General features: G+C 38.3%; 2 protein-coding genes across 2 annotated transcripts in view; one reads left to right on the forward strand and one right to left on the reverse strand.

Moving 5' to 3' along the window:
• Window positions 1-158: 158 nt before the first annotated feature.
• On the reverse strand, window positions 159-21,747 carry LOC124605314 (ganglioside-induced differentiation-associated protein 1). The gene is made up of 5 exons (XM_047136900.1): window positions 21,398-21,747; window positions 21,064-21,256; window positions 20,807-20,989; window positions 20,525-20,725; window positions 159-2,276 (listed from the first exon to the last, which is right to left on the reverse strand). Exons 1-5 carry the CDS (start codon window positions 21,503-21,505, stop codon window positions 1,969-1,971), a joined length of 993 nt encoding a protein of 330 aa, XP_046992856.1. The 5' UTR covers window positions 21,506-21,747; the 3' UTR covers window positions 159-1,968.
• Window positions 21,531-27,647, forward strand: part of LOC124605315 (dehydrogenase/reductase SDR family member 4) — a 38,934-nt gene continuing 32,817 nt past the window's right edge. Inside the window, exons 1-2 of the mRNA XM_047136901.1 lie at window positions 21,531-21,900; window positions 22,090-22,345. Of these exons, the coding sequence (XP_046992857.1) occupies window positions 21,758-21,900; window positions 22,090-22,345 (399 nt within the window). The 5' untranslated portion in view covers window positions 21,531-21,757. The remainder of the gene's footprint in view (window positions 21,901-22,089; window positions 22,346-27,647) is intronic.

Here is a 27,647-nt window from a genome sequence, read left to right on the forward strand (position 1 = left end):
ACTGCTCTGCCCCCATTCTGGTGCCCATCAAGGACTTTTGCTCTGCTTAATCATTTTCATTTGTTGGGAAAAAAGGAGAACCTACTACTATGCAATTTGCCTTCATGATGCATACTTCACCTGTCACTTAAAAACAAAAAAAACAGACTCAGCAAACATTTACTGAAACATTTTATTAACAAACATTAAGGCACTTTTACAAGAAAATCTTATGAGATTCACATTTGAGCAAAGGCACATTATGAAAATAGCTACACAATCACATTAATGGAATGTGTATTTTCTGTTGAATTATATTTACATGGTCTGTCACCAGCTGAAGTTTGAGATCTGCCTAAAATTGTGCCACATGTCATTCTAAGCAGCAATCCATTGAAACCAAAATTTTAATCTATATTAATACCAGAAGATGGATTACAATAAAATGACAAATTTCAACATGATGCAGAAATGCACATAAAGTCTGTTTTAAGCCATCTTTTAAATATTACCAATGACAGTTATTAAAGCATTTCCATTCTCTTGTTTATGAGACACTGCTCGACTTAAAATTTTATGTTTATCATCAGGATGCATCCATATGTAACTACTGAACAGATTTACACTCATTAAAATATGACATGGCACGCTTGTTTGGCACATCAGTTTTGACAATTTGATGGCTGGTCTTGGAATACATATCTATCTTATTTCAGAACTGATTATGATTAAACTTTATGTATTATAAATAATGAGGAGTGACTTGCAAATTTTTTATGTTTCTGTTTCCAGCAACAAGTTAGAATAAATGTTAAAGTCCACAATATCATCATGGGAAGTTAATCACAATATCTACGGGGGCCAATAATTAATTGTAATAATGTAACACATACAATTTTCAAGGAAATAAATTGCAAATTCAAGGCACAAGCTCGACACAGAATGCTAAATAGAGTCAAATGCAGACTAGCCTTGTTAGAATCTTGCAAATTATTTAGATTTTGTTACATAATATTCAAATCAATACAAATTTGTGGTGCATTTCTGCCAAAATCACAGAACAGGTGTATTTGTTTATGGAGGAGTTATATGCTGCTTTATGTACATGGGCTTGCTTGTTTCTTGTACATTATCCATTAGAGGAAACAGATCATGTTTGAATAATGAGAAAAGCACAAACTAACTGCCATCATAATATTAATCTCTTCAAAGTAAGTATTATCACAAGTTGATATCACTGAATTAACTGGTCACCTGCAAGTGCTCAGAGTGTGTTGAAACTTTGAGTGAATAACATATTCCACTCTACAACTGCACAATTTGGTAGTATTGAAAAGTCTTGTCAACGATGTGCACATTTACCTCTGTATCATTACTCCTTGCAAAACACCCACATTAAATAATTAATGAACACAACCTTTTCTGAAAATTGCAAGACAATGATCTTCTTGGTACAAACTTTGAATGTAGTTGATCAAAATATCTTAAGAATGACTGTCTTGAGTTTTAAAAATATTCATACAAACAAAATGGAGAAACGAAGACACCCAACATTAAAGAATGTAGATAAAAAGTGTAGTTGGGTACTAAGTATCTTTCTGCAATACCTACTTTCATTCAGCTCCAATGATGCATTAAAAGCACCTCTGGCAGACATTTCAGTACTTTTCTTCAGGTGAAATTGAATTTTTGCTTTATGTGCTATAAATAACCACAGCCACATCTAATCTCACAATATGTATATACACAAACAATTCTAGGTTATTCATGTGTCACTGCTCTGCATTCTCTGTGGAAGACATTAACACACGACAAGTACACCATAACTAGTAAGACCGACACACAAATTTAATTAAGTAACCACCCGACTTCTACAATACTAACATTCAACTTTAACATTTCTGAATCAGGAATGATCTGTAACATACACGTAAAGACATACAAAATATATATATATATCCCGTCTGAAATTACTAGAAAATTTATACACTATGCAGTCTTCCTGAAAAATAAAATACCACCAATGACAATGGCCACAGCTGTAACAACACCAATACCAATGAAAGTTGGTGCTTGCATTGTCAATAACATCTTCAAATGAAACAACAATGAAGGCACTGTTTTCCTAAATGATTCTCGCTTTTGTACACGTTCATAATACTTAGAAATGTGCGACTTTTTACCATTTGCCCAGAAATACTCCTCCAGGCCAAGCCTATACAGTCGTTCCAGTAATACTGAAAGTGTGATATCCGCCACAGTAAACTGAGCACAGCACAACCACCATTCTTCCTTACCTGTGACAAAAAAAATGGACTTCTTATCTATGTAAAATTACTGCAAACCACATCCTTAGAAGACAACAAATTCCACCAATACATGATATGTTGCTCTTCATAGATACTGACAGGTAAAAAAATGTAGCTGTGATAACAAAGATGCAGATGATCATACAATGTAGTAGAGAAAAAACAAATTTCCTTCAGACAGAAAAGTTTCTATTTGCAGAGAAAGCATCACTCATATGCAACTCAGCTTGCCCTTTTCTTGCAGGATATCTTGCAAAACCATGGGTGAAAGGCAACAGGCAGATTACATATTCTTAGATTTGTGGAAAGCATTCGACACAGTGCACCACTGCAGACTGTTAACAAAGGTCTGTGCTACGTAATAGCTTCCCAGATATGTGAGTGGCTCAAAGACTTGTTAAGTAATAGAACCCAGTCTGTTGTCTTGGACTGTGAGTGTTTATCAGAGACAAGGATATTGTCAGAAGTGCTCCAGGGAAGTATGATAGGGAACTCTTCTGTAACTGGCGCAGCCTTTTATGTGGGCATGACTGTCAACCAACTGACCCCCTCTCTGCCCCTCCATCCTCATCAAAATGAATGAACACTGTGAAGCTGCAGCTGCGACCAAAAGTTCACCGTACAGTTGCAGAATATGTTGCCAAGTCCAACACGTTCGATTCTCTGGATGCTTCAAAGCCTGTGTCATATGGGTCCTCCCTCCCAAAGCCAGCTTCTCTGAACTATATAGATGAAAACTGTCCGTACAAGATGTCCTCCACCCCCACAATCCTCCTGGTCTCATTCTCTGCTGGTGGCTATCTCCAACCATGTCCCATGCTTCACTCATTTTACACTAACACCTTCCTCTTCACTGTCCTCCCATTGCAACCCCTTACCTGATTGAGCTATAGCAGTGGAGCAGTGTAGTCAGCCAAGACAATGTAGTTAGGATGTAATGTGTGTTTTTGTGTGAGGATATTATTTTGTATTAGTTGGCTCCGCAGGACACTTTCTGAAGGCACTCCGAAGGACACTGTCTGAAGGCTTAGTAATATTTCCAGTCTTATTTATATGCCTGTTGAGTACTCAATGCCTCAACTATACAGAGTGTTGTTACCTTTAGCTCTACCATTATTTATACTCATATCTTTCTTAGCTAACAATGTGATCCATGTCAAACAACTTCGAAAAGTCTACAATTGTGAAGATGATGTGTGCTGATTTCATACAGAAACAATGCTGTTGCTAACTGATACTCTCAACAATAAGTTTCACTTTCTTGAAGAAAATGGGGTAAGAAAGAGATGAGAACAATGGATCATCCAACACTGTCAATGAAGTGGAAATTATTGGATCTACAGACAAAACAAATTACGCATTCATAAATTGTATTTTGTATACTCATTGTGTTGAATGACTGCTTACAAAGTAATAGATTAACAACAAAATAGCAAATGTATGCAACATTGACAATGCATGGGGTGTGGAGAGAAAAGGGGAAAAGAGGGGGCGAGTAATCCAACTGATCAATTCAGTATCTTCCAATCATTTGACTGGGTGTCTACGTTTTCAGTTATTCATTCCAAGGTGCCAGAGCAGACTTTTTCTGTTGTTTCTATTCTTCTGGGAACATTGTTTCCACATCGTTTTATCACATTCAAGACATCATGCAAAAGTTGTTTACTGACACACTATTAATGTTCACCAAGTCTATGATCATTCTATGCTCAAATGTCAACCATGCACAAGGTTTATGAGTTTCTGGTTTATTTTGTAACTTCCTGCTGCCAAAACTCAAGTAGGACGTTTATCATCCCTTTCCCGATCTTCTGTAAACTATTTGTGTTGTTCCAATTCTGGCAGGTGTTACACTGCATAGTTACCAAGCAATTCGGCAAACAAGTAAAAACATTCCAATCGAGTTTTTTCCATTTTGAAATGCATTACCAAAACTACGTTCTGGGTTAACTATGATTTTAATGTGGCTATTAACAGTTCAAGAGTTAGTTATATGAATAAAATGGAAAGTTCAGTTCAAAGTTTTTTTTAAATTTGTTTATCACATCAAACTGGCCGGTTTTAATCTTCAGGAGATGCAGATGTCCTTCCATCCACATCCATCGTGAGGTGCATGGTGGAGGGTACATCTCATTATACCATTAGGGTTTCTTCCTGTTCCATTCATGTATGGAGCATGGGAATAATGATTGTTTGAGTGCCTCTGTGTGTACAGTAATTATTATAATCTTATCCTCACAATCCCTGTGTGAGTGATAAGTAGAGAGTTGTAGTACGGGGTGTTCAATAAGTCTCTCCACAGTGCCATATGATTGTTAGCCACACGTGCCGTGTGCCACAATGAATATACCGAAATGAAACTCAGTGAAATGCAAGTTATTAATTTATTGAATATTCATTTTTACTTACAAATTTTCACATTAAATGTTGAAAGTGTCCCCCCTGTTGTTGAATATACAATTCAATTCATCTAATCATGTTTCCAAACACAAGCTGTAACATTTCTTCTGTAACAGAAGCAGTGAAAGTGGATATTGCAATTTTCAATTCATCGATGGATTTTGGACGGTTGTTATACAAAGTTGCTTTCACTGTACCCCAGAAGAAAAAGTCAGGTGGTGTTAGGTCAGGCGCTCGTGGAGGCCAAAGTCACTGTGAAATTATGCGATCGCCAATAACATCAGCAAGCAGTGACATTGAAACACGAGCTGTATGTGCGGTTGCACCATCTTGTTGAAAATAACCATTCAGTATTTCACTTAACACAAGTTCTCCGATGAATGAGTACAGAATATCACTGCAGTATCATTGCGTTTATTGTTTCATTGAAAAATATGGGACCCACAATCCGACATCTAGAAATTGCAAACCAAACTACTATTTTCACAGAATGAAGTGGTTCCTCATGAATACACAATGGATTTGCAGTATTCCACATATGAGAATTTTGCGAGTTCATGTACCTGGATAAGTGAAACCACACCTAATCAGTGAAAAATGTTTCATTAAGAATATCCCTTTCATTTTGTTGAACGAAATTTTTGAACTATTGACAGTAATGTAGTCTCTTGCCATGATCAGTATTTTTCAGTTCTTGCATGACTGTCACTTTGTGTGGGAAAAGTTCTAGTTTTTTCCTTACAGCTGTGTGGGCTGTTCCGACACTAACATCGATTTCCTGGGCGCGTTTCCTTACTGACTTGTTCGGACTCATGGAAATTTTATCAGCAATATAGAGTAGCTTATCCTCTCAGACAAAACGCTAGGATGACCACTTCTCAGTGCTTTGAACACTTGTTTGACTAAAAATGCACGTTCTTCAATGGTTAGCATTTTAACAGTGACAGAAATGAAACAAATGAGCATAGGAACTAAACTTAAATGTTCACATCAACACGTAACAACACACACCAACAATACTACTGACGCTGGCTGAGATAAACAAAACAGTGGAATTTTGGGAGAGTCCACTTGAAGAGAAGTAACCCAGGCAGGCAAACAATCATACGGCATGTGCGGCTAACAATCATACGGCACTGCGGAGAGACTTTTTGAACACCCCGTATATCGCAAGAGTAATCATTTAAAGCTGGTTCTTGAAACTTCGTTAACAGATTTTCTCGGGATTGAAACTTCCTGGCAGATTAAAACTGTGTGCCCGACCGAGACTCGAACTCGGGACCTTTGCCTTTCGCGGGCAAGTGCTCTACCAACTGAGCTACCGAAGCATGACTCACGCCCGGTACTCACAGCTTTACTTCTGCCAGTACCTTGTCTCCTACCTTCCAAACTTTACAGAAGCTCTCCTGCGAACCTTGCAGAACTAGCACTCCTGAAAGAAAGGATATTGCGGGATTGTTTATATTTCTCTTCAAGAGTCTGCCGCTTCAGTTCCTTCAGTACCTCTGACATTCTTCCATGGATTAAACAAACCTGTGACCATTCATGCTCCCCTTCTCAGTATAAATTCAATATCCTCTGATAGTCATACCTGGTACGGATCCCAAACACTTGAGCAATATTCTAGAATGGGTCGCATGAGTGATTTGTAAGCAATTTCTTTAGTGGACTGATTGCACTTTCCCAGTATTCTACCAATAAACCACAGTCTACAAACCTGCTTTACCCATGACTGAACCTAAGGGATCATTCCATTTCATATACCTACAAAGTGTTACATTCAGGTATCTGTAGGAGTTGACTGATTCCAACTGTGACTAACTGACGTTATATTCATAGGATACTATGTTTTTTCATTTTGTGAAGTGCAAAATTTTACATTTCTGAACATTTAGAGCAAGTTGCCAATCTCTGTACCATGTTGAAACCTTATCACAATCTGACTAAATATTTATGCAGCTTCTCTCTGATAGTACTTCATTATAGATAACCGCTCCAGCTGCAAAAAGTCTGATTTTACTATTAATATTGTCTGCAAGATCATTACTATACAGGGTGATTATAATTACATTGAACTTTCAAACTGCTGTAGAAATAATACAATTGGCCAGATTGACATGAAATTGCAATGGAATATTTTTGGAGAAGGGGGAAAACGTATGACAGAAGAAAAATGAACAGTTACAAAATGTAGCAATAGATGGTGCTGTGAGCATCATAATTTAAAAGTGGTCGACTACAAATGACAAATGAATCATACAACAATGCCTAAGGTCTACATTTGCTGTTAAACAAACTGTACTACTCAGTGTGCATGGGTGTACAGGTGTTATACTGTTAGTTACGTTAACCTATCCACCACTAAGGTCATATCACATCGGATGGCAAAAATCGATTTTTAATTGTCCTGAGGCAAAAACTGCATAAAAAGCATCAATCGAAATCAAATCAGATTATTAATTTCCATGTGAATGGTGGAAAACACGTTCAATATGCTGTCTACCGTTTTCTGCAACAGGTTGAAATCGAGAAACAGCATGTTCCATAACTGATTGAAGTGTTTCCCGGGTCACATTCAGAATGTGTTGTGCAATTTGTGCCTTCAGTGCTGCTACATTCGCAACCGGAACACTGAACACACCATCTTTTGCATAGCCCCACAGCCAGAAGTCACACGGATTAAGATCAGGTGACTGGGACGGCCAGGCTGTAGAGAAATGGCAGCTGATAATTCTAGCATTTTCGAAATAGTGCTTCAGCAGCTGCGTAACTGGATTTGCGATGTGCGGAGGTGCGCCATCTTGCATAAAAATGATCCCATCCACGCTGTTGAAGAGCTGGAACAACATGGTTGCACAAAAGATACTCATAGCGCTTACCAGTGACGGTCCAGGTAACAGGACTGGAAGAACCCGTCTCTTAAAAAAAATATGGCCCTATGATAAACGATGCCGTAAACACGCACCACACAGTGACCCTTTTAGGATGAAGAGTTTATTTGCGTGTGGATTTTCTGTTGCCCATATCCGACAATTCTGTGACGTATCCTGTCACATGGAAGTGGGCTTCGTCTGACCACAAAATCTTCCATGGCCAATCATTGTCCACTTCCATGTGAGCAAGAAATTCTAAAGCAGAGAAAATTCTGAAGCAGAGATCTCTCTTGCTGGCAGGTCAACAGGAAGCAACTCGTGCACATGGGTAATTTTGAATGGATAGCAAAGAAGGATGTTTCGTAGGATTTTATGCACCGTATTCACGGGTGTGTCCAATGTTCGGGCAATTCTTCGTGCACTACATGTTTGCACACCACCACTTGCCTCCTCCTGCATTGCTGTAGCCACTGCTTCCACTGAAGTCAAATCAATTCGTTTCTTCCCTCTACCAGGTTGCACACCAAAAGAAACCGTCTTTTCGAATTTCTGAATCAATTTCTCCAGACCCACGGCAGTCATTGTACCAATGGCTTTTTTCAAACCCTTCAGTGTGCGGAACTTCTGCAGAGCGATGTGTGCACAGTCATCATTCTTGTAATACAGCTTTACAAGCAGAGCGCAATCCTGCATTGAGACAGCCATGGCAAACATTGCAGACGTGAAAGAAGAAACAGTTGTGTACCCGGCATGTTTATACCAACTTCAATGGGTTGTGCGCATAACAGGTGTTTTCAGTTACGTATTCTGACACATACAGTGCCATCTACTGATCAATTTTCACACTATTTTTTCTCTTCTGCCATACGTTTTCCCCCTTCTCCGCTAATATGCGTTTCAATTTGGCCTTATTCTGACCAGTGTTGTTGTTTCTACAGCATTTTGAAAGTTTAACTTTAATTATAATCAACCTGTACAATATGCGCAGCAAGGATTCAAACACACTGCCCTATGGAACACCCAAAGTTACGTCTAAATCTGATGATGACTCTCCACCCAAGATAACATGCTGTGTCCTTCCCACTAAAAAGTTTTCATTCCAGTCACAAATTTCACTCGATACCCTACATGATTGTACTTTTGACAATAAGGGTAGGTGTGGTACTGAGTCAAATGATTTTTTGGCCCAAAGCTTTCAGTATATCATGTGAAAAAAGTGAGAGTAGAGTATCACATGGTTGATGCTTTTTAAATCCATGCTGGTTGGCATTGAGGAGGTCATTCTGTTCAAGATAACTCATTATGTTTGAGCTCAGAATATGTTCTAAGATTCAACAATTTGGTGTCAAGGATATTGGATAGTAGTTTTGTGGATCACTTCTACTACCCTTCTTGTAGACGGGTGTGACCTGCACCTTTTTCGAAGAACTTGGCAAAGTTTTTTGTTTCAGAAATCTACAATGGATTAAGTTAGAAGAGGGGCTAACTGAGCTACAAATTCAGTATAAATTCTGACAGGGATTCCATTGAGGCCTGGAGCTTTGTTCAGTTTTAACAATTTCAGATGTTTCTCAATGCCACTGACACTTATTTCATTCATTTTTCACAATTGTGTCATAGTCACTGATACTAGTTTTGATGTAGACATCCTCAAAGAGGTCAGGTCTATTTGTTGGCATTAGATCCAATATATTACCCTCGTGAGCAGGGTTCCAACTAATATGTTCTAGGTAGTTTTCAGACAAGGCATTTAGTAAAGTTTCATACGTTGTCTTATCATGCCCACCACTAACAAAACTGTAATTTTCCCAATTAATTGTTGGATGATTAAAGTTTCCACTGATGATTATATAATGATTGGGGAACTTAGGTACAAGTGAACTGAGGTTTTCTCTCAAGTTTTCAGCTACATCAGGAGAGGAGTCTGGTGGATGATAGAAGGACCCAGTTATCATTTTATGCCCAGCCCATATACATTTAAATTTTCCCCTAAGATCTCACTGCTATCAATTTCAGGTTTCAACCAGCTTTCTGTACCTAGTATTATGTACTCTGGCACTTCGTTGTGAATGCTTCAGAAGCTTACCATTAGGATTTTAATGCTCTCATTTGTGAGAGGCATTTCTTTCTATCTTAAACTGATACTTCTGGGTTTCCTACAGCTATCGTTATCTGGATTGGATGGAGTGTCACCGGATTTAAAAAAAAAACCTTGTGTGCACACCACACACTGTCAGCTGCCTGAGTAACAGCCCCTGATGTGTAGCGCACACCTGACTTATTTAAGGGGACCCTACAGTTCTCAACCCTATGGCACAAGTCCAGGAAGTTACAGCCTAGCTCGTCACAGAACCTTCGAAATCTCTGGATCAGTCCTTAAACTTGACTCAGAACCAAAGGGCCACAATCAGTTCTAGGGACAATGCTGCAAATTGAAAGGTGCGTGGAAACTCCGACATGCATGGCTGGTCTTCTCAACCTTCTCTGCCAGTCACTGGAATGACCCAAGAATGACCTCGTAGTTTAGATGATATGCATCATTTACTCCAACGTGCGCCACAATCTGCAGTTGGTTGTACCATGTTCCCTCAATGGCTGCCGGAATAGCCTCTTCATCATGCTGAGTGAAGCCCCCAGGCATACATAATGAGTGCAACTGGTGCCCTTTCCTATCCCTTGTTGCCATTTCCCTAAGAGGTACCATCATTTGCCAAATGTCTGTTAGACCCCTACCCTTTTGTGTTTGGCTCCTCCTGACACCAAACAAGGCAGGTTTCCCCAAAGCAGGTGAAGTGAGCCCCACTAACTCAGTTTCAGTGACAGACAACATCTAAAACTTGTTGGTTAGGGGGATTGGTACAACACCCTGAATCCTGCCTGGTCGCTGTACGCCTTGTACAGAACGCCTGTATCTGCCATTGACATGCGACCTACAGTCAAGTGGACAGGTAATGACAGATCCTGTACTTTCTGCAGAGGAGGCAGGATCCATGGGAGAGGACAGTACTTGAGGTACCACTGCTATAGGTACTACAGGTACACAGCTCTCAGGAGCTATTCCAACATACCTATTTGCAGTAGCTGTCAACCATTTGACAGTAGTCAGGGCTAGATGTAATTTATATGAGCCAACTGAAAACACACACACACACACACACACACACACACACACACACACACACACAGAGGCAACGATACGGGGGTCACAGCACTCACAGCTTACGGAACAATAGGTTGTTTCACTGGGGGGAGGGGGAAGAAATTTTATGGGAATGAAAATGGAGGAGGGGGAGGTAAGGAGGGGATTGCACGTCACTCTGACCTCAGGCTATGAGGAACCAACCATTTATGACGACAAAAGGAAGCAAAGGTACAGGAAAAAATGGGCAGACGTCAAAGATATGTTCACAAGTAAGCAGGTGAATTCAGTTTGATGACTACAAAAGTGAAAGGGTAAAAAGCAAAGGTTGATTAAATTATAAAGAAAAATAGAAAGGTGAAAAGCAAAATGAAGTTAAAGAAAAAAATTAAAAAGTAGGGGTTGCACGAGGGGGGAGGATTAAATTAGTAAATAACAAAAATTAGAGAGAGTTCTAACAAACAGTAATATAGGAAAGGACTATTGGTGTTAGGTTAGTGGACAGTGGGCCAAGGAGGCTGAAGGTGAGACAATATATTGCAGAGACTTTGAGGAACTGTCAAGATATGAGAAGACTACTGGTGGTGGCAGGATAAAACAGCCCACATGGTATAGTAGGCATTCAGGCTCTTGAATTATACTGCAGAGCACACTTATACTGGATATCCTCAGACAGTTATTTTGAGAATTATTCCTGTATTCTGCAAGTTTGAAGCTGGTCATCTGTGTATAAAAAGTACTGAGAAAACACATCAGATCACAAAACATGAATAGTTTCATTTGTTGGTCTGCCTTTAATGTTCCAGTATTTGTTAGTGATGGGGCTAAAACAAGTGGTAGAGTGTGAATGCTTGGGGCAGGTTTAACAGTGGGAACAGTTACAGGAACCTCGGGGTAGGGATGGTGGTTTGGGAATGTCGTATGTTTTGACAAGGATACTACGAATTCTGGATACAGATTTCAACTTCTAGGAAGGTGACTTATGAATTATGACAAGCTATATAATTAGTCAATGATAGTTCTGCAATACCTAATCAACTAGTTTTCGGATTTCAGTAATGTAAGTATCCTTTATTGATGGCCTATACAAGTCAAAATGCGTTTAGACAAGAAATCTAGTAATGAGAGAGTCTGTGTCTTCAAAAACAGACAGAAACCAGGCCTATAACTTACTTTACATACATCTATGCCATCTTAGACCATCAGAAGCCTAAGTATGATTATTTTGACTAAATCTTTTGTCAGAATTAGAGCTAGAAGGTGAAGTAAATAACTTGTTGCTGCCTCACTCCTAAGTCCCACATTAAAATGTAATATACATCAAACAGCATGATGATATCATTAAGAACCATTGTAACTATACTAATGTAGATTTATTACATGATAACCAATCTCATTCAATGATCATCATCAGGTGCCACTACCAACAGTCTTCTTAATGAATTCTCACAGAATTGCATGCATTATCATGACTCAATAAGTCTAATTGTCTACATTAACATTGAAAGCACATTCTGTAATATGACAAGCACACAAATGCTCCGTCAATTGCCCAACAGAAGCACAATGAACAGTTAACTTCTACCAGGTGGTCATCAAGAGTGTTTTGTGTTTGTCACGCTCCAAAATGACTTTTAGAGTCATGTATGAGAACTAATTAAGAAGAATGTTGGCAGCTTCATCTGATGATATTCATTGAACAAAACTAATTGTGACAAAATAAACATGCCTTAATACAGCTGTGGTGGTTCTTATTAATATTAACATGAAACGGCTGAGGAGCACAAGGTGATCAAAATTATTTGCAAACCACATGACATTGGCAGTGTTTCTTCCTGTAGTGCACCATTTTCAGAGGACAAAATAATGGACGATATGAAAGACAACTTGGGGTCCACAAAGACCCTCAGTATGGTGGTTTAAGTAAGTTCCATGTACAGGGTGTATACGACCCAGGACAAAAGGGAGATCCGGGAAAAACCCGCGAATTTTTTCATCCCAGGAGAAAACTGGGAAAAACCCGGGAATTTTTTACAATTCCGGGAATGTTTCATTGTTTTAGTTTTCAGTTAAATTTTTGAGATTTTGACTGGTAAGAACCAATACTCCAACAAAGGATATTACTGTATCCCGCATCTGCAGAATAATACTGCAGCAACAAAACATTAACAAGAGGAAGAAAAAACGAAATCCGCCATATACAACAACAAAACATAGTGCTCATACAAGAGTCTGCCAACAGCAAAGTGTGTCAAAGGCTTTAGAAAGACTATGAAATGATTCATAACGACAAATTGCCTCCGATGAGTGTGACGTGACAGCTGTTGACATTAGATTCGTTTGAGCAGTTGTGGGCAGGCTCTTGTGCATGCACCGTTGAGTAGCATATGGGTAGTGCCTTCTCCTGCTTGTGGCTACGGATGTGGCTGGGCACCACTATCTAGTATCGCCCCGGTTTGGAAATATAGATCCGCGGCTGATGCACAGAGCAGTCTGAGTTGTGTTGGGGAGGTAGGTAGTCTCCACGTGACCTATATTTACGTTTAGTGATTTTGCTGTTTCCTCTTCATTTATTACTCTCACATCAAATGAAAACAAAACGGATTTCTGTAGCCAGTAGCTATCAAATGAATTAAAATACGTTCACATAATTACAGAAGGATAAAATATGTTGTTATTTATTTTCAGGTTTTATTTCCACCTTTCTGACAGTCAAGCATTAATCACCTTGCAGAACAATGAAGTTATTTTTGTCACTTTGCTAAAGAGATTTGGCTTTTATTAATCTTTTGCGCTGAGGCAGTCAATTTATTTGAAACGAAGTGTTTAATTTCACATTGTTGGCTAGTTTCAACTGTTTGCTGCATTTCAAGTGCACGTTTTCCATCTCCTAGCTCACATGGCATTATGCCGTAATAAAGAACCAAGCACGAGATAATACAGTACTGGTACTCAAGAAAATTTACATCCGAATCTGGATATACGAATGTGCACTCTAAGCCCCATTATGCATTTTAGCATGGTTCACGAAATTCCGATGAACCTGAAGTGTCCTCTGATGTCTTGTTTCTTTTGTGACATAGTGCAAGATCTTTTAATGTTTTACATGTATGAACATACAGGCTTCCTGTGTCATCGTAACTGTGCAAGAGCGGTGGCGCCTGTTATCTGGCGCTTTCTGGCAACTGCTGAAACGAATCAGTTTCTAACAGGTCACGTGAAAACATTGTGGATAGTAGTTTCAAAAGCGTTACTTTCCAAGTAAATTTTCTTTTACACAAGATGAACTATATGCGAGAATGTATGTTGAATTTCTTAAATCACAGAGCGTTTGACTCACAATTAAAAATCAACTCTTTGAGGACGACCATGTAGAAGAATTTTGAGCCCAGAAGATCAGACACTTACGTCGTTATTAAAAATTTTACTGGCACATTTGTGTGATATATCTTAAAGTATAACACGTGCAAAAAAGATCAACATTATATGTGGAAGCTTAGCTTCTCTTGCAGTTTATTAATCTTCGAGACTACGATTATATGTGAAACCTCTGTTTTTCTTGTAGCAACACTATGTATATTAATTTAAACCATCAACTTTCTTATTTGTGTGTCCGCACTACTTAAGAGTGATCCTGCTGTTGGCTGACTACATCACGTGTCCTATGCTGTCATCAGCTGGCGAGATGTGTAAAAAGTGGCAGGTAGGAGCTACTAACTCACATCTGTATAATTAATAATAATAATAGGAATAATGTTGTTGTTGTTGTTGTTGTTGTCGTTGTTGTTGTTGTCGTTGTTGTGGTCTTCAGTCCTGAGACTGGTTTGATGCAACTCTCCATGATACTCTATCCTGTGTGAGCCTCTTCATCTCCCAGTACCTATTGCAACCGACATCCTTCTGAATCTGCTTAGTGTATTCATCTGTTAGTCTCCCTCTATGATTTTTACCCACAAATACTAAACTGGTGATCCCTTTATGCCTCAGAAGACGTCCTACCAATTGATCCCTTCTTCTAAGCAAGTTGTGCCACAAATTCCTCTTCTCCCCAATCCTATTCAGTACCTCCTCATTAGTTGCGTGATCTACCCATCTAATCTTCAGCATTCTTCTGTAGCATCACATTCTGAAAGCTTCTATTCTCTTCTTGTCTAAACTGTTTATTGTCCATGTTTCACTTCCATACATGGCTACACTCCATACAAATACTTTCAGAAATGACTTCCTGACACTTAAATCTATACTTGATGTTAACAAACTTCTCTTCTTCAGAAACACTTTCCTTGCCATTGCCAGTCTACATTTTATGTCCCCTCTACTCTGACCATCATCAGTTATTTTTCTCCCCAAATAACAAAACTCATCTACTTCTTTAAGTGTCTCATTTCCTCACCTAATTCCCTCAGCATCACTTGATCTAATTCGACTACATTCCATTAGCCTCATTTTGCTTTTGTTGATGTTCATCTTATATCCTCCTTTCAAGTCACTGTCCATTCCGTTCAACTGCTTTTCCAGGTCCTTTGCTGTCTCTGACAGAATTACAATGTCATCGGCAAACCTCAAAATTTTTATTTCTTCTCCATTGATTTTAATTCCTACTCCAAAATTTTCTTTTATATCCTTTACTGCTTGCTCATTATACAGATTGAATAAGATTGGGGATGGGCTACAATCCTGTCTCATTCCCTTCCCAACCACTGCTTCCCTTTCATGCCCCTCGACTCTTATAACTGCCATCTGGTTTCTGTACAAATTGTAAATAGCCTTTCGCTCCCTGTATTTGACCCCTGCCACCATCAGATTTTGAAAGAGTGTATGCCAGTCAACATTATCAAAAGCTTTATCTAAGTCTACAAATGCTAGAAATGTACGTCTGCCTTTCCTTAACCTATCTTCTAAGATAAGTCGTAGGGTCAGTATTGCCTCACATATTCCAACATTTATACAGAAACCAAACTGATCTTCACTGAGGTCAGCTTCTACCAGTTTTTCCATTTGTCTGTAAAGAATTCATGTTAGTATTTCGCAGCCGTTACTTATCAGACTGATAGTTCCATCATTTTCACACCTGTCAACACCTGCTTTCTTTGGGATTGGAATTATTATATTCTTCTTGAAGTCTGATGGTATTTCGCCTGTCTCATACATCTTGCTCACCAGACGGTAGAGTTTTATCATGGCCATTTTTCAACTTAGGTATCTCAGTGTTCTGTCAAACTCTTCATACAGTATCGTATCTCCGATTTCATCTTCATCTACATCCTCTTCCATCTCCATAATATTGCTCTCAAGTAAATCGCCCTTTTATAGACCCTCTATATACTCTTTCCACCTTTCTGTCTTCCCTACTTGGCTTAGAACTGGTTTTCCATCTGAGCTCTTGCCATACAAGTGGCTCTCTTTTTTCCAAATGTCTTTTTAAGTTTCCTGTAGGCAGTATCTATCTTACCCCTAGTGAAATATGCCTCTACATCCTTACATTTCTCCTCTAGCCATCCCTGCTTAGCCGTTTTACACTTCCTGACGATCTCATTTTTGAGACGTTTGTATTCCTTTTTGCCTCTTTCAATTACTGCATTTTTATATTTTCTCCTTTCATCAATTAAATTTAATATTTCTTCTGTTACCCAAGGATTTCTATCAGCCCTCATCTTTTTACCAACTTGATTCTCTGCTGCCTTCATTGTATCATCTCTCAAAGCTACCCATTCTTCCTCTACTGTATTTCTTTCGCCCATTCCTGTCAATCGTTCCCTAATGCTCTCCCTGAAACTCTCTAAAACCTCTGGTTCTGTCAGATTATTCAGGTCCCATCTCCTTAAATTCCTGCCTTTTTGCAGTTTCTTCAGTTTTATCTACAGTCCATAACCAATAGATTGTGGTCAGAGTCCACATCCGCCCCTGGAAATGTCTTACAATTTAAAACCTGGTTCCTAAATCTGTCTTACCATTATATAATCTATCTGAAACCTTCCACTGTCTCCAGGCCTCTTCCACGTATACAACCTTCTTTCATGATTCTTAAACCAATATACTGTATCTTTCTACTATATTTAAGAAATGATTATTAAGTATTTTTGCTACCTGTGACTCATCATTTATAGCCCTTCCTTTCAGTTCAATAGCGATGTCATCCTGTTCTGTGGCTCGTTGTCCTGTCTCTCATTTCACTACATTCAATGCAGCCTTAAACTGCTTTTGGAATTATTGATTTCTGGCATTATTTCCAAGTTCCCTGATATTTTTAAAATAATTTTTCCTAATAAGTCTGAGTAGTTTTTATAGTGTGCTACTACTGCAGGATCTCTACTAGTTCTTGCGAACAGGTACATTTTCCTTTTTATTTCACATGATACTTTAATCTCCCTAGTCACCCACAATTTTTTTTTTACTACATGACCATTTGCTGTGGTTTCTGGTTAGCTTATGCAGAAAGCTGTCTTCAAATAATGTTGTGAATTTACCATGGAACAGAGTAAATTTTATGTTAGCATTTGGTTCATTATAAATCTCCTCCCAGGTTATCTCTTGTAAACTATTCTTAAAAGCATTGCCCTGGGGTCATTAAATATTCTAATGATTTACAATGAGGAGTATCCATACGGTAAGGCACTATCATATTTACTATACCTAACTGTTCATCATGATCAAAGAGAGAATTTGTCTATTTATTTAATTTATTTATTTCTTTATTACTGGGCAGACAGTTATTTTTTTGCTTTCAGTGTCACCAAAGAAAACATTATCTACTAGGATCTGCTGCCTTTATCCACCCATGATGGAAAGTTAATTACTGAGATCAAATTGTAGGATCCAAATAAGGTTTCCAGATGACTTTTTCCTATCAGAATCCTTTAGAAAATCTACACTGAAGTCGCCGCAGTCTATTAACTGCTTGCTGCTATCTGACAGATAGCACAGTAATGCATCCAGATTCCTCATGTACAGTTCACAATTTCCTACTGAGTATCTACAGGACATACAGTTAAATTATAAGAACTAATTTTCAGTATTAATTCACAAGTACACATGTCTACATGCTGATCACTACAAAATCTACTTGTCTCTATGTTTCTGAACTTGTATTTTGTCTTAATACATGTAACTACTCCTCCTTTTCCCATATCAGTTTTGCATGAGTAAGATGCTAGAGTGTAATCTTTTATGTGTAACTTTATCCCTGTGGTGATTATGTGGTGCTCAGATGGGCACAGGATGTCTTTTTCAGAGCTCTCTAAATTTTCCAAACTGACAAGGAGCTCTTCTACCTTATTACTCAGTCCTCTAATATTTTGATGAAATAAGCTAAGCTTACTTTTCCGCGCATTCTTAAACATTTTGTGGGGCTCTTCTGTTATTCTGACTTCTTTCACAACAGACTGCTTGAATCCTGATTCTGACCTAAAAAAGCTTCCTCTCTGAGACTATAGTCCGATCCATGAAAGCGGCGGTTCACATATATCAGAGCACAACGAGAATTGGATTGTTGACAATTCCAAGTGACAGTTGTGGTACACGCATACATGTTCTTTCTACTGGAAGAAAGTGTATATCCTGCAAATTATGTCTCTCACATGGTTATGCAGAATTTATCACTTACCACCACACTCAGTGATGACAATTTGCAAGTGGAGTCAAAATTCACTACACAACTCACTATGATCACATTTAATGCTGTATTAGCTATTACATGCACAGCAGAGCACTTAGAACACCACTGAACATTTGTTGGCTGTTGGAGAGTAAGTGACGTAGGCGCGCAGAACAAGCCCAAACTCAACCACTGTCATTCTTGACTCGAAATATATGTGGAGCTTGCTTTGTGTGATGGTGTGCCCCGCCACTCCGTATGTTATCTGCAAAAAGCTCAGCCAGCATATCTTTCCCTTTCCTATTCAGGTGTAGGCCATGTATGTCCATTTCCAAATTGTAGCAACAGGCACTGCACTCTTGTGGTATTTCATTTCGGTCAGAATCAGACTGCTAAACTCTGTGTTCACACAGTTCACAGCAATGTTAACTCATGGTCAGTCATGACACTATTACGTCCACGTAATCATAATGTCCTAAAATAATCTGATACTCTTTGCCAAAATATCTGTACAAATTCCTCATTTCCTCTGTCACCTAGCTAAGACTAGCACTTGGCCTCACAATACTTGTGAACTGGTACCCTTTTCCTAATTTGTCCTGTACCATCTTGGTTACACCCCTCCCATGGCTGCTACCTATTAGCATGACTCGTTTCTTCCTACTCTCTTTTGGTACTGACATGCACTTAGTTTATTTGCTAGAAGTGTGCTGCACCCTAATGTGTCCTACAGATGAATGATGCTCTTCCCCTCCTACTTCAGGTAACACATTAAATTTATTTGATACAGTAAGCTCAGATGTAAATGAAGAAGCTGAAGAGCCATTCCCCTTTCGCTCATTGCTTGTTACCTTTACCCAGTTTCCACAATCTTTTTCCCTATCTAGATCAAATTTTAACATTCTAATTCAGCGTGAAGGGCACAAATCTTTGCCTTCCGTTCAGTGACTCTCTTGTTTGTGGAGCCTACATTTCCATGGGAGAGCCCCATTAAGTTCCCCATTACAGTCACCCAAGTGAAATCCCAACCCACAGTCAACCCACATTGTTCCCTCTCTGACTGTCCTGTGGCAACAGCCATGCATTGTAACACCTTTTACACACTTGAACACAGAATTAAATCACTTAACACACATTACATGAACTTTCGTTATTTGCCAGCCACAAAAATTAGGCCTAGCGATTAGCACTTCAGGTTATGATATAATGTAAAAAGTTAATAATTTCCACTTACAACAAGAACTAAGCACTATCTTAACTACAGTATCTGTTAATTAACTTATTCACAATTGAATGTAGCTTTAATATACAAAAACGGTATGAAAACAAACTACTAGTGCAGAAGTTTCTAAATCAAACAACTTGGGATTTACATAACAGTTGTGGCTACTGCACAAAAGATTCTAAAACAGAAATTTATATTCTCTACCATGAGTAGCCTATTAAGCACTTATTAATGACAAGACACAGGTGAGATGACTTTCTTATGATTGCAAGGTATTCCATAAACTTTGGTCTGCAGAGAATGATTACCATGTGGTGAGGATTTTCTTTACAAGTGAAGTGTGATTATATGAAGACAATTTCAACTGAGTATGAAGTCAACAAAGTACTGTTGCAATCAGACGAGTTGCTGCAACACACACAGCTGTGCTTGGTAAAAATTACATATTGGACCTACATCACAATTTTCAATGTGGTGCGTGTGTAAACATTAAGCGTAGCTACCAGTCAATTTTTTACCTCAACAAGATTTTCTGCTTTCACATTCATTGGCTTTGTCAACTCTTAACCAAATTGTCAACTTCCAACCTAACCTACACCTTGAGCTGTTATACAGATCAGTCTGTCATCATAACCATGATTTCATGAGATGAGGGAGGGCATAACCAATATTGCCACTGTAAGCACTGCACAAAAAGCACACAGCTTTCTTGCAAGTATAAGCAAATATAAACTATTTAATATATTCTGTAGGATTTAAAGTAATGTAACTTTTTGTGCAAACTCATTTCCATTATCAATTAGAATAATGCACAAAAATATGTATGTTTTAGAGTGATGACATGCTGTGACAGCCACAAATATTACTACTTTGTCTAAGTGGGTACAAAGCACTCATAATGCTAAAGTATTCTACGAACGCTGTGTGTTCTTATATCCCATAAAGAAGCAGTCTGTCAGAGAGCAGAACATGGTGAAGTATATGTAAATAAAGTGAAACACTTACTATCTGCATGTGATGCGAGTTCGTTTTCCACTTCAGACAACACTGAGTCTACTTGATCGAGGAGCTTCTGATACTCATCCTGGACAAGTAATTTCTCGTGTTTAATTTCTTGAGCCTTTGCTTTCTGCAATAGGACATCACGAGACTCAGGATTCTTCTCTGCATGATATCTAAGAGTCATACAGCTGTTCTTCTCTGCAGCTGAAATAGCAGTAATACAATGACAATTACTGTTGTTCTTCTCACTTGTCTTGTTTCAATTTAACTTAATGACTATCTTACATTGTAACATTCTTCTTACTGGCTGTATGAATGGTAGTTTTGGTTTCTGAGAATACTGAGGATGAAAAAATGATCCCAAGGTAATTGCCCCTGATGGTAATTGGTCTATAACTGACCTAAAATGAATAACCTTCTGACGAACTTCGGGTCCTTGATCCAATGGTATAAGTCGTCGTGTATCACCTAGAAATGAAAATAAGCGTTACGAAAACTGGTGATTTTGTGTTCGTTGTAGTTTTCTTGTCGTACAAACTTGCCGTTACTAAAGTTGTCCTCCAAATAGTCTAATATTCTTCCTGAATCAGGAATTATTTTCACGCCGTCTTGCAATACTGGTATTTCCCCTCTTGGATTAATGTGCAAAAACCATGGCTCGAACTGTTCTCCTTTGGTAATGTTGACGATGCTGGATTTGAACGGTAATTTCTTCTCATACAGTGCCATTAGAACCTATATTCATAGTAACATTAAAAAACCGAGACACAGAAATCAGATAACTTTTATGTATGGTGCATGGTAGGCAAACAACCTACAGAAACCTGTCTCATTAAAACATCAATATCAAAACATCAACGGAAGATAAGAACATACCTTTTGGGAATAAAATGAGTAATGGTGATAGTACAACAAAAGTCCATTTCCTTTTCCATTTGTTTTAGAACCACTACTTTGTTCTTCATCGATGGTCATTGCTTTCATGTTCGCGGAATTAACACCTCTCTTCAGAGTTCAGACACCGTATTGTGACGTAATAAGCACATGAACTACTGTTTCTCGGTATATGTAAACAAATTTTAGCTCCCGGCTTCAAAACACATCATGGGTAGCTAAGTTCTCTGCTTTATCTGTCTGCAGCAGTACTAACAAATTGCTGATAGACGTAAAGTTGATCCATGGACCCTGCACGTAATTGTCGCGTAGGTAACCTAATCTGAATGAAAGTGTGAAGTAATGTGGAGGTCGGCATTTCGTAGCTGTAATTCCCTCCGAAACGTATACAGTCCGACTGTACATTTCAACCGTACCGCAGCAATGGGCCATTCTGATGGTAAATTAAAGGGAAAAGTTGCAGTTGTTACGGCTTCGACAGACGGGTAAGAAATTTAATACCATTACAAGGAACTATCTGTTTCTTTCGGTTCACATACAGTGAGAGCCGTTTGTCACGAAAAATCACTCATAAAATTTTGTTTGTTACGAAATCCATCATTTAATTACACGATGTCATAGGTACCCAATTTCTTCGTTCATTCAGCATCTGACAATTTCTTTATCGTGTTTAGCATTGGATTTGCCATCGCCAAGCGTCTGGCAAGAGAGGGAGCCAAAGTGGTTGTAAGCAGTAGAAAGCAAAACAATGTTGATAATGCAGTTGCAAAACTCAAAGCTGAGGGACATACAGTTACAGGTGTTACTTGTCATGTCTCGAAAGCAAGTGACAGGCAGAACTTGCTGAAAGTGGCAGATTCAAATTTTGGTGGAATTGATATAATCGTCTCAAATGCAGCTGTAAATCCAACTGTGAGCCAAGTCCTAGAGGTAAAGGAATTTTAGACATTGTGTAATATACAAGTATGGTTTGCTACACATATATGTTAAAAAGTAAATAAATGAACAATGTTCTTTTTCAGTTTTTGTGTTTGCAGTAAGAGAGTACTTCTAGAGCTGACACTGAAAACACTGTTGCTATAATGATTCACATATAATATGCCAAATCGAACTGTGTATAGTAGACCCTACCACTTGACTACCATATTACTTTTATTTCAGATTTAATTATGTATGACTCATACTTGTTATATCTGTGAGAGCTGTCTGAGATTGTCATTAAAAAAAGGAATGCTATGACACACAATTGTTTCTGTATGCTCATTTTCCATTCTGATTACAGTTATCTTAAAATGTAAAGCTAGTAGTAATTATAATCACAAAAGTTAAAAGCCAATGTAATAAAATTGGGAGGGATATCATGGGTACACCTGAAAGAGTGAGCTATTTTCATATCTGGTTCTTCATCCAAAATGATACTGGGCAGATGTTAAGAAGGGGGTTTGGATGGTAAAAGTAAAAGTCAAGGCACTCGCAACAGGCTTTGATCTGATCTAATGCCAGTTACTCAGATGAATAATGTTCACAAGAAGAAAGCATTCTCAAAAAAAATTGCAGTGATTGAATTCAGGAACAATCTTGATGCTTTGACAATAATCAAACCATCTGCAGCAACAGTGTCAGTGCCATAAATTCATGTAATACCATTAGATGACATTGGCCACTCACACCAACAAATATTTGTTTATTAACATGGGGAGTGTACCAAGACAGCCACATACAATTTTTTTTTTATACATACATTTGTGAACTACCTTTCTTCGTTTCTGTCTTGCATATTGGCAGAAAGCACAAGGACATTAGCAGCTCTATCCACAGAGGTTGTAGCCCAGTTTGTATAGGTCAGTACAAGTTTGCATATCTCACTTGATTTGTTAATCACAAGAAGGCACATGAAGAAAAAACTGTCTATCTTTGAAATGATTGCATTTAAAAATAACGCCAATACATACAGCTAATGCTTAGTATAATAACTCTGCTCTTTCGGATATGATCATTTGTAATGCTACCTAAACTACCAGTATGTCAGTTAAAATTTATGACTATTACCACCATATAATAATATTACTTTCATCATTTGTGAGTTGCATTCTGTGATGACAATGGCAACAACATTTATTAAATCATCTTTGAAGGTTTAAGTACAGAATCTCTGGTTTTTAGGACATTATGTTTTAGCTAGACCTCACTACCACAATGCAAAATTATACATACAATAATTGTACTTCAGTGATTAAAGGAAACTTATTCTGTTCTACATGAAAAAGCAATTTGAGGATGGTAAGATATTTCTGTTTCCCTGAGAAATTTGTACAGTAGTTTTGTTCCAAATATCCCTGTTGTGACTGTACAACTACACCCATACTTTGCAAACAATTAAGAAGTGTATGGCAGAGGGTACTGCCCATTGTACCAGTCTTCATCTTAGCATGTCAATGACCTACCTTACTGGTTGTCATTGTAGTGAGAAGCTCGGCCAGACTAATGACACTGTTACCAGGGGATGCCAGGTATTGTATGAGTTGTTAGAGCAGCTTCTCATTCTGTTCTCATATGGAGCACATAAAGGATGACTGAAACTTCCTGAGATATTAAATCTGTGTGACGGACTGGGACTTGAACCTGGGAACATCACCTTTGGTGGACAAGTGCTCTACAGTTTTAATATGGCAGGAAGTTAAAGGTCAGCACACACTCTGCTACAGAGTGAAAAAGTCATTCTAGGAGAATGAGTGCTGAAGCACCTCTTATACAAACTTTAATTAGTCCTAGATTGGATTGTTTTATATTCCATGGAAGATATGCCGACAGATCTGCCCTCTATTTTAGATAACGTTGAAACAAATGTGGTTAGCATTTTAAAGTTTTGTGAATTGTCCAACATTTTTCCCAAGATTTTAGGGAGATGGTTTTAATGTGTTAACATGGTGACTGGCTCACTCTTGTTTTTTTGTAAGTGGTCAACGAGTGATATTTCCCTGTGCCTTTCTTTCGACTCCTTTGTCGTCGTATTTGTGTTTTAATCTCATGTATAGCACCTTTTACTTTTTCTCTGTTGTCTTAGCACATTTGAAATAGAGTAATTGTGTGGTCAATTTGAGTGAGGTGGGAGTGAGTGCACGAGTGTCATTTTATAGATTTCCTCCTTACTGTGTGCAACAAACACACACACACACACACACACACACACACACACACACACCAATAATCTAAACTTTTCTTTCATATCCCTATGAGAGCAATACATAGGGGTTTGTAGTATATTCCTGGATTAATCACTTAAAGTTGATTCTTGAAGCTTTGTATGCAGGTCAGGTTTTTACGGGATGGTTTGCATCTGTCTTAAAGCACCTGCCAGTTCAGGTTTTTCAGGATCTCCATGAGACCCTTTGGTGGGTCAAACAAACCCATGACCATTCGTGCTGTCTTTCTTTGTATATGTTCAGTCCCCTGTTAGTCCTGTGTGGTATGTGTTACACACACTTTAGCAGTACTATAGGATGTGTTGTGAGAGTATTTTGTAAGCAATCTCCTTTGTAAACTGATTACATTGCAATAGTATTCTACCAATGAATCAACTTTTGCCACCTGTTTTATCTGTGACTGAGTCTATGTGATTGTTCATTTCATATCCCTAAAAATTGCTACAATCAAATATTCTTATGAATTGATCAATTCCAATGTGACTCATTTATGTTGTAGTCATAGAATAATATTTTATTTTTCATTTTGTGAAGTGCACAATTTTACATTTTTGAACACTGAAAGCAAAGTTCCACTCTTTGCATCACTTTGAAATTGTATTGAAATCCGATAGAATGTTTGTGGAACTTTTTTCAGGTGGTAATTCATTGCAAGTAATCCATACTGGTTGTCATGGATGGTCATTCTGTTTGAGGTAACTCATTCCAGTAGAGCTCAGGTTATGTTATAGGTGTCAAGTGTACTGAATGGTAATTTGGTGGATCACTCATGCAAACCTTTTTATAGACAAGTGTGACCTGTGCTTTCTTCCAACAACTGGACGTAGCTTCTTGTTTGAAGGATCATTGGAACGGGAGCACAGAGCAAGGTCTCACAATTCATGATTTTCAGTTTTTGAAGGGGGAGTGTTTATAGTTTATTTTGTATCATTAGTGTATCCTTGGCTGTAATTTCTTACTCGAGGCTATAGCAACATGTAGTATTTCACAAAAAAACAGTTCTCTTGGAGTAAATTTTTGTGACAGCCTGCCCAGACTCAAAGTTGCTTGCCACAAATGTTGCATTTGGTTGCCATGTGTTATTTAGATGCGCAAAACCAAAGTATTTATTTAAGAAAAATTATATGAAGAATAGAAAAATCAAACAATGATAGTCATAAAGCACTAATACATAATTGAGACCAGTGTAGACACCAAAATAGTAATTTAAGTAAATACTTAAGAAAATAACCTACATGGTAAGTCTAGTCACTTTCAAGTGCATCCCCATTATTTTCACTTGTATTAAAGATGTCTGGTCATGGGGTACATAACTCATAAACCCACATTTTGCATTCTATACAATGGAATCATTTATCCTTAGCTTTGCCATTAGCAACTGCTCTAACTGGCCTCTACACTGATGTGACACTCACTTTGTCCATGTCGTAAATTTTGTGAGATTGAAACTATGTTGCCTAAGAACTGTTGTCAAATTACTGAAAAAAATGTTTGAAATTTGTTCAGCTGAAGCCAGAAGCTCCTGTTGAGCTAGTAATCTTTAGTGGGGAGCCATGTCCAAAAGTCAGTGAACTATGGATCTCCAGCCCACCCATTATCCTACCAAGATTTAGGAAGTTTAATAGAATTTGCCGCGGACAGATCATAATCCAGAGTTTTTATTTATTTTGGAGTTAATCTGTAGTAAACATTGGCTGGTTGAAAAACATGTTGGTTCTTTCTCATTAGCATCGGAAAAAAACTTTCTCTGTTTGGAAATTAGCAAATGGTGATTCAAGGCTGACCTATCTTTTCATTGACAATCTCATTTTGAGGAATTGTCTTGCAGTTCTTGTTAAATTTTGATAATTGATTTGATTAGCTGCAGCTTTATAAGTTGATAATCCCTCCCTTTTTACCTTTGTCACTGTTGCAAGTATGATGTATGGAAGAAATTCTCCTTAGTCTGTCCTTTTTTTATTGATTTTCAATATCTTAACCTGAAACAACTGAAAAAAGTAATAAAAAAGCCTGCCTGGATTGTCACACGTGGCAGCCAACCAGAAACTTTTTTAACAACTAAACGTGAACAGACAATTCAGACAAAAAATGAGCTGAGAAAACAGGCCTCAATGTTAATACAGAATAATGTTGTGCAACCTTTGTACAATAATGGAATATAATTTGTATATACAGGGTGTTCCAAAAAGGTACGGCCAAACTTTCAGGAAACATTCCTCACACACAAATAAAGAAAAGATGTTATGTGGACATGTGTCCGGAAACGCTTAATTTCCAAGTTAGAGCTCATTTTAATTTCGTCAGTATGTACTGTACTTCCTCGATTCACTGCCAGTTGGCCCAATTGAAGGAAGGTAATGTTGACTTCGGTGCTTGTGTTGACATGCGACTCATTGCTCTACAGTACTAGCATCAACCACATCAGTACGTAGCATCATCAGGTTAGTGTTCATCACGAACGTGGTTTTGCAGTCAGTGCAATGTTTACAAATGTGGAGTTGACAGATACACTTTTGATGTATGGATTAGCACGGGGCAGTAGCCGTGGCATGGTACGTTTGTATCGAGACAGATTTCCAGAACGAAGGTGTCCCAACAGGAAGACATTTGAAGCAATTGATCGGTGTCTTAGGGAGCACGGAACATTCCAGCCTGTGACTCCCTACTGGGGAAGACCTAGAACGACGAGGACACCTGCAATGGACAAGGCAATTCTTCGTGCAGTTGACGATAACCCTAATGTCAGTATCAGAGAAGTTACTGCTGTACAAGGTAACGTTGACCACGTCACTGTATGGAGAGTGCTACGGGAGAACCAGTTGTTTCCGTACCATGTACAGCGTGTGCAGGCACTATCAGCAGCTGATTGGCCTCCACGGGTACACTTCTGCGAATGGTTCATCCAACAATATGTCAATCCTCAATTCAATGTAAATGTTCTCTTTACGGATGAGGCTTCATTACAACGTGATCAAATTGTAAATTTTCACAATCAACATGTGTGGGCTGACAAGAATCCGCACGCAATT

Source organism: Schistocerca americana, chromosome 3, assembly GCF_021461395.2.
Source record: "Schistocerca americana isolate TAMUIC-IGC-003095 chromosome 3, iqSchAmer2.1, whole genome shotgun sequence".
NCBI lineage: Eukaryota > Metazoa > Arthropoda > Insecta > Orthoptera > Acrididae > Schistocerca > Schistocerca americana.